General features: G+C 40.1%; 1 protein-coding gene across 4 annotated transcripts in view; it reads left to right on the plus strand.

Moving 5' to 3' along the window:
- Positions 1–20,424, plus strand: part of DVL1 (dishevelled segment polarity protein 1) — a 50,091-nt gene that overhangs the window by 6,760 nt on the left and 22,907 nt on the right. For all 4 annotated transcript variants that reach the window (XM_064730858.1, XM_064730855.1, XM_064730856.1 and 1 more), the window contains exons 2-4: positions 8,256–8,325; positions 14,299–14,420; positions 16,699–16,811. Coding sequence is in view for 3 of the 4 variants with exons in the window: in XM_064730855.1 (XP_064586925.1) it covers positions 8,256–8,325; positions 14,299–14,420; positions 16,699–16,811 (305 nt within the window). In the remaining variant the exon portion in view is untranslated. The remainder of the gene's footprint in view (positions 1–8,255; positions 8,326–14,298; positions 14,421–16,698; positions 16,812–20,424) is intronic.

Below are 20,424 nucleotides of genomic sequence, written 5' to 3' on the forward strand. Positions count from 1 at the left end.
GATTTAAAGCAGTAGGAATCCAGTTTGGGAGCTGATGGGGTAGTTTTTAATAGGAAAGAGACATTTTATGCCTTTTTTTCTGGAGGCAGTGCAGCACCCCTGCTCTCATGCTTGCCCTAATGTGAGTCAGGAGTTGGTTTCTAACTCCTAAAAGGATTTTCTGAGTTTTTCCAACCCCTGAGAGGAGGTAAAACCAGGAATCCTGACTGCCAGATCTCTTGCTGTGCTGTAATTTCATCGTTAGGAGTGGCTTTTTCAGCATTCCTCTGGTATCAACCCAAGAGCTCCCTTTCAATCTGCACTTGGAGCTGCAGCTAAATATTGGCTTTTTGGTTGAAAACTGGTGAGAAAATGAGATTTAAAGCAGTAGGAATCCAGTTGGGGATTGGGATTGGGAGCTGAATGGGGTAGTTTTGAATAGGAGAGGGACATGAGAAGCATTTTTTCCCTTTTTTCTGTTTTTACCTTTGCCCCAAGGGTGAGTTAGGAGTTGGTTTCTAACTCCTAAGAGGATTTTCTGGTTTTTTTCCCCGCTTTCTTTCAGATTAATTCCTGGAAAATTTAAGGCCAAAGTTCTGTTGGATTGTGGATTTAAAGCTACAAATAACAGGTTTATAAACATTTTTGAGAATGTGCGGTGACAGAGCTCTGGAGGGACAGAGGGGAGTTTTAGAGGGGATTTTTGGGATGGGATTTTTTCCCTGGGATGGATTTCCCAGAGAATCTGTGGCTGCCCCATCCCTGGAAATGTCCAAGGCTAGGTTGGAACACCCTGGGTTGAATTTTCAAATCCCTCCCAAGCCAAACCCTTCTGGAATTCCGTCAAATTCTCATTTAGAAGTCAAATGCAGTTGGGCTGGTGCAGCTTTGGAATGAAATTTTGCATTTTGTTCTCCCTTTGCATATGGAAAAAGGTTCATTTCTCTCCCTGTGATGCACAAAATCCCAGCCCCTTTTATCTGAGCTGTTTCTCTCAGATTGCTGAGATGATTTTTCAGAAGTGGGAGGTGGGAAAACAAACAGGCAGAGCTGGCCAGGTGACGAATTCCATGGGGCCCCTCCCAGAAGAAGCTCCCGGGGGATTTTTCCAGCTCCTGGATGATGTTTCCTTGAGGAATTTTTGGAAGAGCACCATTTCTTGCTGCCTTCTTGGCAGTTTTAAAAAGTTTTAGCTGAGTGATTTGTGGTTTTAGAGCTCTGTAATTTTTATTTCCCTTAAATGACTCAAAGAGCTGTTGGCAAATGTGGTTTTTTGGATGAGGGACGAAGAGTTAGTGGGAAAAGCTTCTGATCTACCTGGAATACAGAATTTTTGTGTCCTTCTGGATCCTCTAAATTGGACAAATTATAAAGAACTCAAAAAACTGTGTCAGGTACCCTGTGGGTCCCTGAGATTTGTGTTCTCAGTTCTTCAGGAGCACAATAATAAATGAAATAATCTCTGCCTTTCCCTTGCCACTCCTGAAATGAGGGAGGTTGGCTGGCCATGGTTCTGTGGACACCAAAATCCTGCAATCTGTGCTAGAAATGCAATTTTTCTAAGTGAAATAGTAGGAAAAAAAAAGTGTTGTCGTTCAGCTTGGAATAGCAAATCCATGCCTAAAAGTGAAGGTGGGGCTGGGGAATTGCATTTATTACCAAAATCTTGTTTAATTTCTCTGCTGGAAAACCTTTCCCGTGGTGAAAACACAGATTTTTCACTCAGTGTGGTGCAAATCTTTAAAGAGACACCACAATCCCATTCCAAAACTGCCTGTTTCTTCATTTATGGGATTTGATTTATGGGACTTTGTGACAAGCTGGGAATCTCTCCTTTAATACCCACACCAACTTGTAGGTCCAGTTATACTTTGAATTTGCAGTGTGGGTGGAATTTATTACCTTGTATGAAGACAAGAGGTTTTTCTTTTTTGGTTTTTGGATTTTTTATTTTTATTTTTGAACCCAGTTTTTCATGGTGTGAGGAGTGAAGTGCCCTGGGATGGTTTTTTGGAGCTCTCAGGACCTGCAGAGCTTTGGATTCCCACCCTGCTCATCCCTGAGAGCTTTTTTATTTTATTTTCAGTGTTCTGCCCTGAGTTTGGAGCATAATTGCACCCTGGGGAAAGCCAAACCCCAGGCAGCTGTTGGAAATGGGCATTAAGGCTTTTACAGTTTTATTTTTTCCCCCTAGGCTGTTCTCAAGAACTGCTTAATTTTATGGGGGCTTGTTAATATTTATTGTTTATTGGGAATGTGTGTTCAGGTCAGGATTTTTGTGACCTGTCCCTTTGTACTGAGATTTTTCTTGTTTTTCTGGCAGAGATGTGTGTGTCCCTTGGGAATAAATTCATTAACACCTGGGAGATTGAAATCCAGGCACATAAATAATTTAGTAAATAATACAGGGAGGAAAGAGAGAACTAAGAGAAAAGCCTGGAGATTTTCAGTGGGGCTAAAATGCTTTGTTTGTTTTATTCCAAACCTTTTCTGAAGAAATTGAGGAAAAGAAATTTTAAAGTTTCATGATTCTAAAAATCACCCATTTCCTTGGCATGTCTGCAAAAATAATATTTTTCCTAGTTTAGCTGGTCATGGAGCGAGATATAACACCATGCACAGTTGTGTCTAGCAGTGCTACAATCGAACCAGACTCTGTAGATCTCAATTTAAATGCCACAAAAATCTGTATTTTAGTGGGATTTTCACACTTTGAGCACTGCACAGCTATTGAAATATTGTTCCTTAAGGAGCAGAAAAGCAAATTAGATTTCCTGCATGCCACTGCTCTTGGACAGCCAGTCATAAATATTTTATATTTTATAGAAATATTGTAATATTTATTAAGTAAATTTACATAAGTAAATTAAGTATAAAATATAAAATATTTTAAGTATTTATTTATATTTTTAAATATAAAGTATTTTGAATATAAAATATTTTAGGTATTTAAGTATACCTAAAATAGAAAATATTTGAAGTATAAAATAGAAAATGTTTTAATATAAAAAGTATAAAATAGAAAATATTTTATTAAATATTTAATTTTAAATATTTTATACTTAATTTGGAGCAAATGGATTTCTGGCTTGGGGCTGAAAGGGGAGGATGAGGCAGGGCTTGGCTGGCAGCCCAAGCAGCAGTTGGTTCAAAACACGTGGGTTTTTTTGGAAGGAGTCCCTGTGGCACTGCTGAGGGCTGCCAGGACCTTGCAGTGTGATGCGGAGGGCAAAATGGGATTGCTGCACATGGAAATTCCCTTTGCAGAGTCACACAAGGAAGAAAAACCCATTTTATTCATGTGTTTATCCCTGTAAATTCAGCGCATTATTTTCATTACTTTTTCTGCATTGGTTAGGTGGCTGAAGGCTCTCTGTGCTTCCCTCCCTCCCAACTTTCTTTTTGGATTTGTGTTCCTAAACCCCTCACCAAGTAAGGAGGTTTTCTGCTGAAAATCCCATTTTATTCCAGTGTTTATCCCTGTAAATTCAGCACATGACTTTATTTTCAGAGGAAAGGAGAATTTTCTCCTGCATTGGGAGGGTGGCTAAAGGTTCTCTGTGCTTCCCTCCCTCTTTTTGGGATTCTTTTTGGATTTGTGTTCCTGAGCAGAATTCCTGGCTCCCCTCACCAAGTAAGGAGGATTTCTGCTGCTCCAAATTCTGTCTTTAAACTTAAAAAATTCCAAGGACCTTTTCAGCTGGGCTGTTCTGCACTTTTCCAGTAGCACAATGTCCCAGCTCGAGGTGACACAGCACTGTGCTGCAGGGCAGAGCCTCAATAAATTGAATGATCCTTGAATAACCATAAAAATAAAGTTTTATGTTTAAAATCAGCGCAAATTTGGGGCTGATCCTCTGCTAAAAGAACACAATAATTCTTGTATCATTCATATGCTTAAACTTAGCTTAATTTGAGCTTTGGTGCAGGACCAAGGTGCCAAAACCTCTACAACATCCCTGGAAGGTGATGAATTAATTATTCCTGGCATGTCAATAAGATTTGGAATTATCCCTGGCATGCCAAATATCCCTGCAGGAATAAAGGTGGGGTGGAAAAACCAAGGAAGAGTCAATCCTGTGGGCACGAGTGTGGTGCTGGAGATCAGATGTGGCAGAGGATAACTGGGCTATAAATTCATTAATTAAATACATAAATACATCAATATAAATACTGGTAATTGCAGGCAGAACCTCATTTTTCCAAGTGGAATGAAAAATCAACCCTGCATTTTCCATCTCCGTGGTGCTGGAGGAAAGGAGAATTTTATTATTAACTTCATTTTTCCAAGTGGAATGAGATATCAACCCTGCGCTTCCCATGTCTGTGGTGCTGAAAGAAAGGAGAATTTCCTTGTAAACCTCATTTTTGCAAATGGAATGAGAAATCAACCTTGTGTTTCCTATCTCTGTGGTGCTGGAGGAAAGGGAAATTTCCTTTTTAACCTAATTTTTCCAAGTGGAATGAAAACTCAACCCTGCATTTCCCATCTCTGTGGTGCTGGAGGAAAGGAGAACTTTATTATTAACTTCATTTTTCCAAGTGGAATGGAAAAGCATTAATGAAGCTTTTCCCACCAATAAAGGACAATTAAGAAGAGCCTTGATGATGATCCCGTGATAAAATGGGATTAATCTGATGCTGAAGGACTTTGGGATGCTCTGGTTTTGTCATGGTGCACATTAACCTGGAATAAATCTGTCTCAGCCCTGCGTTTATGCATTTCCTATCTCTGTGGTGCTGGAGAAAAGGAGAATTTCCTTTTTAACCTCATTTTACCAAGTGGAATGAAAACTCAACCCTGCATTTCCCATGTCTTTGGTGGAAAGGAGAATTTTATTATTAACTTCATTTTTGCAAGTGGAGTGAAAAATCAGCCTTGCATTTCTCATCTCTGTGGTGCTGGAGGAAAGGAGAATTTTATTATTAAAATAAAATATTCATTTTTCCAAGTGCAATGAAAAATCACCCAGCTAATTGTGGAGGAATGCAGTCTGTGCCAGGCGTGCACAATGAAATCAGAGTGCGGCATTATCAAACTCATTGTTTAATTACCAATTAACTCAGTGCTGATGAATCAGAGCCATTAGAGGTTTATCGGGTTCAGGTGCCATCAGGTGCATCCCAGTTTGTGTGCAATCAGGAATTCTTCTTGACAGAAAGAAAATGATACATGAGAAAAAAGAAAATTATATATGAGGAAAAGAAAATTATATATGAAGGGGATGCTGAGCCTCAAAAATCCTTGATTTTCAGGCTGAAATCCTGTCTGGAAAAAAAAAATTTAGGATGCTGAGGTGAGGTGAGAGGTTTGGGAAAGGCACAAATCCCAAATTGTGCAGGGAGAGCCAGAGCATCCACACACAATTCCAGGAAGCCACAGCAAGGAGGGGCTGCTGCCAGCATCGATTGTTTCATTTGCTAATTAGTGCTGAAATCTCCTCAAAGTCAAATAAAGCAGAGGATGTGAGCTGCTGGAGCTGCTCCCTCCTCCCCTGCCCCACATTTCCTCACCCCCTTTTTTTTTTTTTTTGTGGTGTTTTTGTTTGGTTGGTTTTTGTTGTTTTTTGGGGGGGGCGGGTTTGGTGCAGATATTAATGGATGTGGGGGCTTTGCTGGTGTTTGGGTGAAGAGTGAGGTATTTTTCATTATTTGTCTCTGATGTGACCTTGGCTGTGTTATTTTACCTTCATTCCACCTGGTAGATGCGTTTGATGGATGAATTAAAGGATATTTTGTGCATGGAGTGCAGCAAAGAGGGAGATGGCAGAAGTCTGTGAAGAATATTGAATATTTTATGTGAATATTGAAGAAAAATCTCTGAATTTTTGGTGTGATGTGCTCTCTTTTTCCAAGGGTCAAACCTGGAGGTGAGAGCAGGGCAGGCAGAGCTTTGTTCAGACTTTGTGGCCAGGTGTTTTATTTTCTTCTCCCTCTGTTCTTTTACCTTCCTTCCACCTGGTAGATGCATTTGAGGGATGAATTAATTAAGATGCTTTGTGCATGGAGATTTTTCTGTGGTAAAGAGGGAGACATTACAAGTCTATGAAGAATATTGAATATTGCCTGTGAATATTGGAGAAAAATATCTGAATTTTTGGTGTGCTGTGCGCTCCTTTTCCAAGGGGCAAAACTGGATGTGGGAGCAGGGCAGGCAGAGCTGCTGTGACCTGGAAATGTCATTTTTGCTCCGACTTTGTGGCCAGGTGTTTGTTTGCTGTGCCCAGCCCCAGTTAAACAGGAGGTTCTGTGTACTGGAGTCGGGCTGCCAACAGGCAGGACGTGACCAGGGAAATATAAACCCCTTTTTCTGACAGAGGATAAACATCTCCTTTTCTGGGCCTTGCTATCAGATGCTCTTTGGTCTTATTTTCAAACACGGAGTCCATTAACAATCAGGTTGAGAGCTCTGGGGATTTATCTCCAGGGTGGACCACATCCAATGACAATATTTTTCACCTCAGGATGAGGTCTCTGTGAAAAATCACTTTTTTTTCCTTGCCATGCTGTTTTGGGCTGGAATATTCCTGACCTCAGGAAGAGCTTTCTGTGAGAAATCATCTTTTATTTCTTCTTACACTGGTTTGGATTGGAATATTCTTCACCTCAGGAAAAGGTCTCTGGGAGAAATCACCTTTTTTTCTTCTTTTACTGGCTTGAGTTGTAACATATTTCACCCCAGGAAGAGATTTTTGGGAGAAACCACCTTTTTTTCCTTGCCATGCTGTTTTGGACTGGAATATTTTTCACCTCAGGAAGACGTCTCTGGGAGAAATCACCTTTTTTTCCTTGTTATGTTGTTTTGGCTTGGAATATTCTTTACCTCAGGATGAGGTCTCTGAGAAAAATCACTTTTTTTTCCTTGCCATACTGTTTTGGGAAGAGATGAGAATTTTGACTCCATGTTCCAGAAGTCTGATTTATTACTTTATTATCTATATTTATGATATGTATTATATTTATTATATATATTATAGTAAAAGAAATTATATATGTACATTTATATTTCTATTAAAAGAAATTATATATGTACATTTTGTATATGGTTTTTATGGGTGCAGAAATTCTGCGTGTAATTTTTGCTGGGTGCAGAAATTCTGTGTATGACTTTTCCTGGGTGCAGAAATTCTCACCTGGGATTTCTGGGATGCCTTGAGTGTCATTTCCTGCAGATCCTGCCCTTTCAGACATGCAGATAAAATTCCTGGAGCACCTTTCTCTGCTGATCCAGCACTGGAGCTGTGCTGAGTGAGTGTTCCCTGTGGGACACACAAAATTCCAGTCTGTCCATGGAGATCCAGGTGTTGAAATCCTGGGTTTGCAGCTCCAGAATTACAGGTCTGAGAGCTTCTTTGCATTCTCAGAGGTTTTTAAAGCCCTGAATTTCTGCTTTTAAGTGGAGTTTGCTCCTTGGAGTCTGAGGATAAATGACTAAAAGCAAGAATGGGATCATATGATCTGATTCCTGCTGCCAAAAGATGAAGGGAGGAGGGATGGTTTAGAAATTAAGTGAATATTTTACAATGTTTTTCTTTCCAATAATAGAAAAAAAAACCAGTAGGTGAAATTGCCTAATATTGCCCTGCCAGCTATTAACAATGCAAATAAATGTGGAGAAAAAAAAAGGTGTTTATTCCTTAAAATGTGTGGGAATGCAGGCATTAGTGGTGGACTTATTTATTTCTATTAAAAAAAATCAATTTGCTCTTTTCTTCCTTCTAACCCTCCTCCACCCTGAACACGCCGCTATTTTACCCCAGTGAGTTGCTTTGTGGTTATTGTGGTTTTTCTTCACCCAGCAACAAGACAAAAACATAAATAAAGGAAAATGTGCTGGTGGATCCACAGATTTTGATGAGACTTCAGGCTTCAGATGGTCAAAAGCAAATCTGGCCCTCTTCTCCAGTGAATTTGAGGCCAGGAATCTGGTTTTGCTACAAATGTGTGATCTCTGACACAACACGGGGATTTTAGTCCCCATCAGACATTCCAAGGTTCTGGGGAGACTCCAAAGTGGGAAATTGTTGAAATTATTTTAGTGCCTCCCAGTTTGGGGTGGTTGTCTGGAAAGTTGTTGTTCTACCCTTTATTTTGATTTATTTCCTCTATTCTCACAGTCTCTCATTCTTTAAACACAGAGCACCTGCTGGCACCAACATTTTATTGAATAAAATGCATTTTTCCTGACCAATTGGAGAAAACCGCTGTCAGTTCTGATCTGATGCGATTTCAAATTCCTGATTTTCTTCCTTTTGTTGTTTTATTTTGTTTTCCAGGGTGGTGAAGGAAGAGATCTCAGATGACAATGCAAAGCTGCCCTGCTTCAATGGAAGAGTGGTGTCTTGGGTATGTTGGATTTTGTCTGTGGAAATCTGTGTTTGATACTGGAAGCTGATTTTTAGATCTTGTTTTTGCTGGGATGAAGGAACACAAGGAAACAATAATAAAGTAGGTTTATAGGAGTTTTTTACAGCTGAGCAATTGGAACAAAAGTGAAATTATCAGGTGGAATCAGCAGCTCTTTCATTTCTGTGCTGATTTTAGGAGTTGAAGATCTTGCAACTTACACTTCTTACAACTTTTTTATATTTTAACCATTTTTATATTTTAACTGTTATTTTTATATTTATCTATTATTTTTATATTTTAACTATTATTTTAATATTTTAGCAGTTATTTTTATATTTTAACTAAACTATTATTTTAATATTTTAACTATTATTTTTATGGCTTAACTATTATTTTAATGGTTTAACTATTTTAAAAATATTTTAACAATTTTTTAATATTTTAACTATTTTTTTAAATTAACTATTTTTAATATTTTAACTATTTTTATTATTTTAACAATTTATTTAAATATTTTAACATTTTATTTTTGTATTTTAACCATTTATTTTTGTATTTTAACTATTTATTTGAATATTTTAACTATTTTATACCTTAAAATATTTGAGCAGCCCAGACATTGAAGTTGTACAGAATAAAGACATTTGCTGCCTGCTGAGCAGCTTGACCTTTCCCAGCCTGGCTTCTTGCAGGCAGGATTACATGGAAATAACATGAAAAATCAAATGCCGAATCGATTGCCTGCTGTTTCCTGCATGCGAGGAGAAGTGCAGTGTGTTTTTTCAGACTGGCTTTGACTGGGAGATGCTTCTTGAGCAAAGATTCCTTGTGGATCAGCCCTGCTGGGAAATGCTGGATCACACCTCTCCAGCCACTTCTTCCCACTCTATTGATTGATTTTTATTTTAGGGCACTCAGATTCTGGCAGCTGGGTAGTCCCAACAGGTTTTTAGTGTTAGGCAAGCAAAACACGTGGCTTTGTAAACCTGAGTTTAAAATCAGTCCTCCCACTCACACCCAAATATGTGTTAAGCACTGAGTAGAGTGAGGTCTTAAAAATTGGGATTTTCAGTCTGTGCTGTCCAAAAGTAGCTGGGAATTGTGTTCAGAAGGAAAAGTTACTTTCCCCCTTTTTTTTAAGACCTTCCTACCTGTTTTTTTACCTTTTTTGCTCCAACCTTTAGCCCAAGCAGCAGTAAGTGACTGATAACCAAAGGATCTTTTCTGAGAGCATTTCCTCCCAGCAGCATCGGAATGCCTTGGCTGGGGCATGGAGGAATGCTTGAAGGCAGAATTATTTTGATTTAAAGCTGCATTTCTGATCCAATTCCAATCTAAAGCTGGGCAGTGCTCAGAGAAAGGAACGAGTACCACTTTACTCCAGGAAAAAGGGAAGATTCCCTGGATGAGGGAAAATTGGTTGTCAAATGAATAAAACCATTGGCATTAGAGAATCAAACATGTTTAAACAAACAGAAAATGTTTGAGAGCTGAGGATCCATCTGCAGGCAGCACCAATTTATTAATTTCACAACTTTCTTCCATTCTTAATGAGGTTGTGCCCTGGGAACTGAATTTGGGATGGGGATCAGTGCTCCAGGATGCCCCTGACCTCTGCTGCTGCTGCTTTTGTCTCCAGTGCAAGGATCACAGAGCGTGGGGCTCTGCCAGGGTGGCAAGGGATGGGACAAAAAGGGATTTCATGTGTGACTAACGAGCAGAAAAGAGAGTCCCAAAAGCTGCAGATGAAGCAGAGCAGGAAATGGAGCTGGGATTTGTGCTGCCATGGCCTGGGAGCAGCACTGGTGCCTTGTGTCCCTTGCTGGTCACCAGAATCCCTTGTGAAAGCTGCCCTGGAACAGGGGCTGGACAGACTTAAAGAATAAAGTAGGGATTTTTATAATAATAATGATAATAATCATGATAATAATAAAACATCTAAAAATATAAATGTCTATAAAAATATATATATTTATATATCATAAATTTTAACTATATAAAATATATAATATTGTTATATATAAATATAGATTTTCTAAATATATTACATTTATGTATATATATAAATATATATAAGAATATATATATATATGTAATACTGTTATTTTCGTTAATTGAGCATTTTTTGTGTGCTACACTAAATTTTTTCATTCTGCTCAGGATGAGTTATAAACTCACCCATATTTCAGGATGAATTACAAAGTCACCCAGTCGTGTAGAGGCAGCAAGATTGGAGAAAGTTGGGTTGGATTTATTCCTTCAAAACTTGGTTTTTTTCCTGCCTTCCCACCCATCAGCTACTCCCAAATTTCTCCTGGTTTAGTGCATTTTAGGAGCTCCTTTTGCAGATGATGTTGACAAGGGTTTCTGTTTAGCAATCAGGTCAAACATCTGGGTCTGACCTGCCTGATGAATTGCAAATTGCTTTTTCCACACTAACACCCATAAAATTGCAGGGCTTATCTGCCTCTATTTGCTGCTAATTACTGCAGGAGTTTTATGTAAATCTCACTGGAAGTTAATTGTTCCCTTTTGAAATCTTTAATATACCGTTCACTGGGACTTAACAGATAATTGCACACAGGGATAGCAATAGCACAAAGGGATAGCAAAGTTGGGTCGTTACCTTTTAGAAACATATATATATATAATTTCTATATATATTATATATGTTTTTATATATGATATATAAATATATATAAAATAATGCAATATATAATATAGAAAATAAAAAATATATTATAAAGATATAAAAAGAAATATTATCTATATAATTTTATATATAAATATAATTATATATTAAACATATAACTTATAAATATATAGTTAGAGATATAATATTATATATGATATATATTATGTATATCATATATAAAAATATATATAAAACATATAATCTTTCAATATATTCTTTTATATATTTTAATATATATTATTATTTAGAAAATGCAATAATACAAATAATTTAATATAGAATATATTATATTAATTTTAATTATATATAAATAAAATTAGTATATATTTATATGTATATATAATTATAGATAAAATTTTATATATATAATTTCTAAATATTATATATGGATATATAATTATGTATGTACACACACTCTTTTGTTTTTGGCGTTTCAGCCAGGGTTATTTACTTATCTGTTGTTTTTTGGTTTTGTTTTTTTTTTTTTTTTATGGGTCTGAGCTTTCTTTGTCCCCAGTGCTATAAAATGTGTGTCAGCTGCTGGGAGACAGTTGGGATTCTTGCACAAACCCATCTGTAAGGATTTTGTGGTCCTGGAAATCACTGCAGCATGTTTCACAGCCCCAGCACACGTGTAAAAATGGAAAAAACCCCTCAATGTACACAGCCCCAGCACTTGTGTAAAAATGGAAAAAATCAGATTGCCGTGCTCCTGGAAGTGACTGCAGTGAGTTTCACAGCCCCAGCACTAAATGTAGAAATGGGAAAATTCAGTGTACCCAGCACAGCTGATCCTCCTCTTCCCCCCACCTCTCCCTCCTGACTGAGCCCGTGGCCACTTTGAAGTTTCCACCAGGGCTGACGTGGGGAAATGTGAGATTTTCATCTTTTTTAATCCCATTTGAATCCTTCTGTTTGTCAGAGGTGGGAACTTTGATCTGGGTGTCATCTGCAGGACTGATTTCCATAGGGGAAAATATTCCAGGGAGGATCTGCAGGTCTGGATTAGTGGTGAATTAAAATCCCTGCTGCTAATTAGCTATTTCAACTTCCTCCCCAGCCCTCCTATGTCCTGCTTGTTTTCCTCCTCCACAGCTCAGATCTCCTTCCTTTGATTTCAGCCTGGGTTTGTTTTTTCCCTTTTTGTTTTTTCTTGTGTGTTTTTGGGTTTTTTTTTTTTTTTTGCTGGTTTTGTTGTTGTTGTGGTGGTGTTTTTTAAGCATGAAAAAATTTGGGACAGAGCTGCTCTTTCCTAGATTCGTTTGCAAGGAATTCTTTTGAATCCTTTAAAAATACTCTTTTTTTCCTTTTAAACTGGTTGATCTTTAGTTTTTTGACAATACAGAGGCTATCATTAATTGTGTGTCGGAATTCTTAATTCCAGTAAATGCATTTACACAAACACATCTTCTGCCACAAATACCTGATATTTGTCCTGTTTTTCTAACATACAACACAAAATATAATTTTTCTCTGAGAATCATTTGTTTGGAGTTTTCTGGGACTTCTTACCTGAATGAAATTATTAATGCCATTTTTGCTTTTTGCCTTTTTATTTTTGGGCCTTAACTGGGCAATTTGGAAAAAAAAAAAGTGGAAGAAAATATTTTTTTCCAATAAATTGTTTTTCTGTTCTCTTGGGGAAAAGTGGAATGGTGAAAGCTGGGAGTGTGGCAGGAATTGGTTTGTGGCTGCTGCCAGCTCTGTTATCCCCGTTTTTTAGGAAGGATTTGCAACATCTGGGAACAATTCCTTGCCTGGCTGCTGGGAATGTGCAGTTCCCCATTGGCTGGCAGTGATGTCACTGCTTTCTGGGAGGTTTTCCCTGCTTTTTCCTCCCCATTATCTGGGTGCCAGCAGATAATTCTTGTCCTGTTTGTACATCAGCTTTTTCTAGCCTCTATTTGCAATTATAATGAACTCCGAGGTGGGGCAGAACCATTTGACAAGGGCAGCACAGGAGCTTCAGGGCAGGGAAATGAAAAAATAAAAATGCTCAGTGCTGAAGCAGGGAATAAAAATCCCCAGGAGCAGAATCTTGGATGAAATGAGCTGATTTCAGGGCCAGTCTCTTTGCCCTTTATATAAACCCTGACTCATCCCAAGCCTCATCTCAGCACAGACAATTTCTCCTTGCTCAAATAAAATCCTTTTGCTGATGAGGTTTTAGCAGAGCTGGGGAGTCCTGGTGCCTTTGAGGGAATTCCTGGTGGAGCACAGGAATTTTTTTGCAATTCCAGTTCTGCAATTGCTCCTTTGGGAGCAGCCTTGTGTGGATAATGGGGCACAGCTCGGAAGCTTTGACTTGGGATCTGAGCCGCCTCTGACTTGATGCGAAATAATTATTTCCAGCTCAGAGATGAATGTTGCTGTTGGGAAGTTGCTGTCAAAAATATAAATGGCTCTTTTGGGTATTTCTTTAGTCACTGGGATGCCTTGGGAAGGCTGAGCTAGAGCAGAGTTAAAGAATAAAGCAGGGATTTATGACAAGTTTCTCCTCAATGGATCCACCTCGGGCAGCACAAGAGCCCAGCCAGAGCTGCACCCAGGATGGTCCCAAAATGAACCCAAGATGAACCAAAATGGTCCCAAAAAAAGGATGATCAGTCACAAAATAATGTTTTAGTCCACTGGCATCTTGGAGTGAATTGTCCAATTCCAGCTTTAGCCCATGCAGTCCCATCCTTGTTTTTCTCTCTCCAGCCCACGGTGTTTGTGCTCCTGGGCTGAGATTTGGATCATCTGTCCTTGGTGCCCAGCTGGAGCAGGAATTGTTTTGTCTCCCTGCTCTGTGCACAGAGCTCACCATCCCACAGTATGAAGCCCAGATCTACCCACTAAAGCAGCACAGAATGTGAAAAATAGAAAAGCCAAAACCTGAGGCATCACCTGGGATCAATCCCTCACGAGGCTCTCCCTGAGCTCAGAGAAACACCAAGAGCTGCTGCTGTTTCTCAGTGGGAGTTTCAATATTGTACTTTTTGCTGCTGATAAATTAATATTTAGCCAGATGAGATTTGAGATATGGGATTTAGGATAATTCCCAAGTACTCCACAGAAGAATTCCTGGTGCTTGCAGAAATTCTGTGCCCATCCAGGCTGATGTTTTCACGTGGAACCTGAATTTAAGCTGAATTTAACCAGTTTTTCTGCAGGTTTGGCAGGAATCCCTGCACTTCCCCTCAGATCCTGGAAGTTTGGCTGTACACTTGGAGAAGCTGGTGGGATTTTGAGGATATAATTTTGTGTAATTCTGGGTTTTTTTCTGTTGGCAGCTGGTCCTGGCTGAGAGCTCCCACTCTGATACAGGCTCCCAGTGCACCGAGAGCCACGCAGAGCTGCCCCCAGCCCTGGAGAGGACAGGAGGCATCGGAGACTCCCGGCCCCCCTCTTTCCAGTAAGCCCCAATTTATTCATCAGATTCTCATTTAGCAAATTGATTTATCAAATTCTCATTCCCATCTATTTCTCACCCTCATTTCCCTTATTGCTGCAAGCCAGCTGTTTGTTGTTGTGGTAATAAAAATTAAATATTGAGGAATTAAAAGGGGGATGGGACTGAAATCCCCCTGTCATTGTTACAGTGAATATTTATTTCATATGAAATATTTATCCAAAATATCTCATTTTCTCAGTCCCCATCATTCCGGTAATTCCCACTGATTTATCAAATTACCTTTCCCATCTATTTCTCACCCTCATTTCCCTTCTTGCTGCAATCCAGCTGTTGTTGTGATTATAAAAATCTAGTATTGAGAAATTAAAAGGGGGATGGGACTGAAAACCCTCTGTCATTGATAGAGTGAATATTTATCCAATATATTTATCCAAAATATCTTGTTTTCCTGGCCCCCATCATTCCAGTAAGCCCAAATGCCCATTGATTTATTATTGATTTCTTCCCATCTATTTCTCACCCTCATTTCCCTTCCTGCTGCAAGCCAGCTGTTTGTTGTTGTGATCATAAAAATCAAATATTGAGGAGTTAAAAGGGAGATGGGACTGAAAACCCTCTGTCATTGTTGAGAGTGAAATATTTATCTAAAATATCTCATTTTCCAGCCTGTTGTGGATGAGTTAAGTAGGGAGGGAGCCCAAAGTGCTTTTTGCAGTGATTAGTGTGTTCTGTGTAATTAGGGAGGCTGCAGAGGCAGCTGAAGGCTGCTGGCACCAGGGAGAATTTCCACCAGGAATAATTACAATTCCATGGCCATCCAGAGGCTGCCAGCCCCAGCTGTGGCTGGGAATATCTGCTTTGATATTCTTATTTCCTCTTCCTGATCCTTAGATATCTTCATTTTCCAGGAAATTTCCACCTGGAAAAAATTCCTCCTTCCACCAGGGGGATTTAAAGCAGGGCCTTGTGCTCTTAGGATGTGTTTGGAGAAGGAAATATGGCCTGGATTTGCCTTTTTTTCAATTTTTTTGGGGGGATGGATGTTGCCTGGAAGAGCTCTCAGTGTCATGAGTCTTTTTAAAATAAACCTTTTAGCGGACAAGAAATGCTGGGAAATCCTGGCAGTGCCTTGCTAGGGCTGTGCTGCCCTCCTGTGTTCTGATCTGGCCAGAAAATAAAACCAGGCTTTTGTCTTTCCTGGCCTAAACCTGCCTGGCACAGCTGCAAGCACCAGCTTTATTTAAAAAGATAATTAGCTGATAATTAGGCACGAGGTTTGTGGGTCTAATGCCCTGCTGGTCCTCCTGCTTTGTTTTTTTGTTTTTTTCCCATTCATTTTTTGCTTCATCATTGAATGAAATATATATATATATATATATATATATATATATAATATTATAATTAGTTAGATGTAACATTTATATATTATAAAATATATATTATATATTACATGTTATGTATTATACAATGTAATATATATTACATATAATGTAATGTATAATATATTATTTATATTATGTAATATAATTGAATAATTATTAAAGAATTTAATTTAATAATTAATTTATTTACTAAATTATTTGGCTCAGCACTGGGGGAAAAGGCAGCTGTTTTTTTTTATTTTTGCACCCTTTTCAATGGTGTAAATCCCATTTTGGAGGCTGGTTTGAGTGAGGATCCTGAGCAGGAGTCAGCAGATGGAGCTGCTGGGATGGACAAGAGTGACCTGAGCCACGTGTGTGTCACCTCTTCCCTTTGCCAGCTGTGCTGCACTCAACAAGAAATGTTAAAAAATCTGTGTGGCAGCACTGAAATCCCCCTGGCATTTTGATAGGGAGTAAAATATGTCTCCTTGGTAGGGATTAAAATGTGCCCCCAGATGTTTTCCTGAAGGACAGCCTTGATTTCCTCATGGCTGTGGTGGGCATGTCACCCATCACATCTATGCTCAGGGAGTGGGGTGGGCAGGAGTTCTGAAATGGGGAAATAGCTTCACCCTCAGGTGCTTTGGGGTTCTCTTTTCACCCCTCAGGTGGTTTTTTATTATCTTTTCACCTCTCAGGTGTTTGTAGGTTCTCTTTCCCCCCTATGGTGTTTTTGGGGTTCTCTTTCCCCCCTGAGGTGTTTTTGGGGTGTCCCATCAGCCTGGGCCAGCGTGTAGCGCTCACCCTCAGCAGTTCTGTACCCTCTGCCCCAAGCTCCTCCCGGCTGGAGCTGCCTGGGTGGGAAGGGGACCAGCAGAATAACGCAGCGATTGTCCCCCTGTGCTCTGTGCCAGCCCCAACGCTGCCAGCAGCAGGGATGGCCTGGACAACGAGACAGGAACCGAGTCCGTGCTCAGCCATCGGCGTGAGCGGCACCGGCGCAGGAACCGCGAGAGCCACGAGGACGGTGAGTGCCTCCTCATCCTCCCCTCCCTCATCTTCCTCACGGCTCCCAGAGCAGCAGCTCCTCTGTGGGGTTTGTGAGGGTCCCCAGGATGAGGTGAGAGAAGAGAATCTGACTCTGTGTTCTCAGAAGGCTGATTTATTATGATATGATATGATGTTAAATAACATGATATGATGTGATATATTCTATTCTCTATTCTATATTCTATTCTCTATTCTCTTATATACTATTTTATTTTATATTATATTATATTTTATTTTATATTACATATTCTCTTATATTAATGATGTTATGTTATATGACATTATGCTATACTATATTATACTATACTAAAACTACTAAAGAATACAGAAAGGATACAGACAGAAGGTTTAGCAAGAATGAATAATAAAAACTCATTGCTGACTCCTCAAAGTCTGACACAGGTGATGGTGATTAGTCATTAATTAAAAACAATTCAATGAAATCAATAAAACATGCACCTGTTGGTAAAGGATCTCCAGCCACATCCCAAAGCAGCAAACACAGGAGAAGCAATCAGATAATTATTATTTACTTTTTTGTCTAAGGCTTCTCAGCTTCCCAGGAGAAGAAATCCTGGTGAAGGGATTTTTCAGAAAATATCACAGTGACACTCCTCCTCCTCCCCAAGAGACTCCTGGCTGCGTTCCTGCCAGCTTTCAGGGAATCTTCATTATTATTTTAATGCAATAATTTGTTAATTGCTCTGAAACTCTTTGAAGCTCAGCGTTTTTGCCAGAAACACTCCACAGTGAAGTGGCAGAGAGATTGTTTTTGACAATGTGCAGAACTTTGTGTAGCATGAGAAGATGAATGGCTTGGCTGTTGATTTCTCAAGGTTTGGATGAGCTGTGGTGTTTTCTGCTGGTGTAACAGAGGCTCTGAAGATCTTTTTTTGTACCTAAATGCGCCCAAAGTGCACCTATAAAATGCAGAACTCCATCTCTTGCCTCTGGTCTGTACATCAAAGGAAGCTTGGGTTTTTCATTCATTGCCAGACAAGAATTTCCAGGCTTAATTAAGAATTAATAGTTGCCACCCATTGTGTTTAAAATGGTGCAGAATTTGGAATACTTGGGCCCAAGAAATGCCATCACAGCCTTTATTCACAGCTCCACCCACCAAAGCATTTGCCTCCAGTTAGAAATCAGATTTCTACTGAGGGATTCTGTTCATTTAACCCTTCCAGAGGGTCACTGATGAGGAGTGAATGGAAATCCCTCAGTGGGAGGAGCAGAGCTTGTCTGTGCATGATCCTGACTGCATATTCCTTTGGGAACTGACTGAAAGAGGCAGAATCCTCTCACAGTGTTGATTAAAAACTTGTTGCGGGAAGAATGTGAAAAGGGGAGTTGTTTTAAGCATGAAATCAGTGCCAGGGCATGTTTTGCTCTGGATATTTTTGGCATAAGAGCTGGTGTTGGTGGATGGAATTGTGTGAGCATTGTAGTGGTCTGAAACCCATTCATGCATTTCCCTTGAGAAGGAAATGGGAGTAGTTTCCCTCCTTTTACCAAAGCCCAGGCAAGAACCTTACTACAGTCACACGCATTACTTTTCTCTGAATTTAGGCCTTCTGCCTGCAGCAGGTGAGTTCTCTTAGTGTGCATAGAGCAAGAAGAGCTGCTTTAAGACGTTATTCTATGTCCATGGTGTTTCTGTTGTCATAACAATATTAAATTTAGCAACAGCAACATCCAGTACAATAACAACACCAGGAGTGTGTTGTTTTCAGTGGAAAGCAAATCTAAAATGCACAGTTCAGCTCTGTCCTGAATTGCACTGAAAGAAGTCAAATGCCCAAAACCTGGGAAGGATTTTAAGCCCTTTTCATAAGAGTGATCATGGGGTCACTCTTTTCTTGCACCTGCAAGTCTTGTGTGGATGGAAAATGGGGGAACAGCCTTTGGAGAAGGGGGACAAGGATGGGGAAAGGTCTGTGACACCTGGATCCAGCTGCTGTGTGCTGGGAAAATCCTCCCTGAAATGCAGCGAGAGTGTTTGATGTGCTCCTGCAGGGACTTGTTTGAAATGCCCAAATGACAGCCCTGGTGCTTGGCAGAGGGATCTCCTGCAGCTCTGTGTTACTGACAGCTTTGTGCCATAGGATTTATTCCAGAGGCACAGGAACAGCTCACCCCAGCTGGACACTTTGGAAGTGTTTGGTACAAAGAATCACCCACCCTGGCAAAGAGGATTTCCCTGGGTTCCCTCAAGGGAAGGCAGTTCTTGCTCCACAAGAAAGCAGGAGCGGGGTGTTGCAGCCTTCATTTCAAACAGGTGAAGTGAGAAAAGGTGTGAAGGTGCCATTTGGGAACAGAAACACTGGGCTGGAACCTGAACAGGTCAAACAGGCTGAGCTCAGAGCACTGGAATTGAGAGGTTCCACAGAATGAAGGTTGGGAAAACCCTAACACTAAACAAAGATTTTTTTTTTGTGCTTCTCTCCATTTTAATTTACAAAAATTGCTTCCTAATTTTACTCGAAAACGTTGCCTGCTTTGAAGTGCAGCAAGATCCTTGCAGAGGTTTGGTTTGGAGTTGGGGTGATGAGAATTCCCCAGATTCTCCCGGAATAATGAGCAGTGTGGTACCACAGGTGGGTTGTTCAGCACAGCTGCCTGAATATTTCCCTTCATTTCTGCAGGGCTACTCACCCCAAAAAAAGCTGATTTTGCTGAATTCCACACACAGAGTGATAAATATTGATTGCAGCTGCAGCTGGAGGGTGTGGGACACACCTGGGTGATCTGACAGTGTTTTCATACCTCTTCCCATTGAAAATGCAAAAGGATTTGGGGTATCCCTAAGTTCTTCCACCCCTTTCCCATAAATTGCATTCCTGTTTTCAGTGCACAGACAATTAATCTCCATCTGTGCTTGTATATTCTCTGATTTTAAAATAATCCCCACAAAGATGGTGCCTTGAGGAATGGAGTAAAACTCCTTTTTTGGAGCTGTGTGACACTGCAGATACAAACATCAAGAAAACCTTGAGGAAAACCGATCTGGAAAAAAAACCATCAAGATGTCAGAGCTCCCAACAAATATCCTCATTGCTTTGGGAGGTTGACAAAGTTCTTACTAAGTGAAAGTAGAGCGAGGATCTTAATTGGGGTGGTGGGAGGTCTGCCTGGCACATGTGCTGGGGACCCCCAGCTGGGAGGAACAAAGCTGCCATGTCAGTTTGGTGAGCAGGAGTGGGAAAGGGGACTGCGGGAGCTCTGATTAGGGAGGTAATTAAGGGACAAGATGGTTTTTTTGGATGTTGAGAAATGTTTTATAGCTGCTGCTGGGTTCCTGACAAGTCTGCAGATGTCAGTGTCGATGCTGAGGTTTCAACACCCACTTTGCTGTGGGGTCAGTTTAACTCTTGAGCAGCCAGTGAGAAATGCTGGAGAACCCTTCATATGGGCAGGCTCACAGATCCCCAAATGTTTGGGAAGAGGAGCAGCTGCAGATTTCCCCTGGCTGCTGCAATATGTGGAGTTTTAACTGTGGTTTATGACTGCAGGAGGGCTGGGACTGCAAAACAGCTGGGGTGGGCATGTTGGGCCTGACTGGGGTGGAGGGACTGGGCTGTGTGAGGATC

The sequence above is a fragment of the Zonotrichia leucophrys genome, chromosome 21 (genome assembly GCF_028769735.1).
Source record: "Zonotrichia leucophrys gambelii isolate GWCS_2022_RI chromosome 21, RI_Zleu_2.0, whole genome shotgun sequence".
NCBI lineage: Eukaryota > Metazoa > Chordata > Aves > Passeriformes > Passerellidae > Zonotrichia > Zonotrichia leucophrys.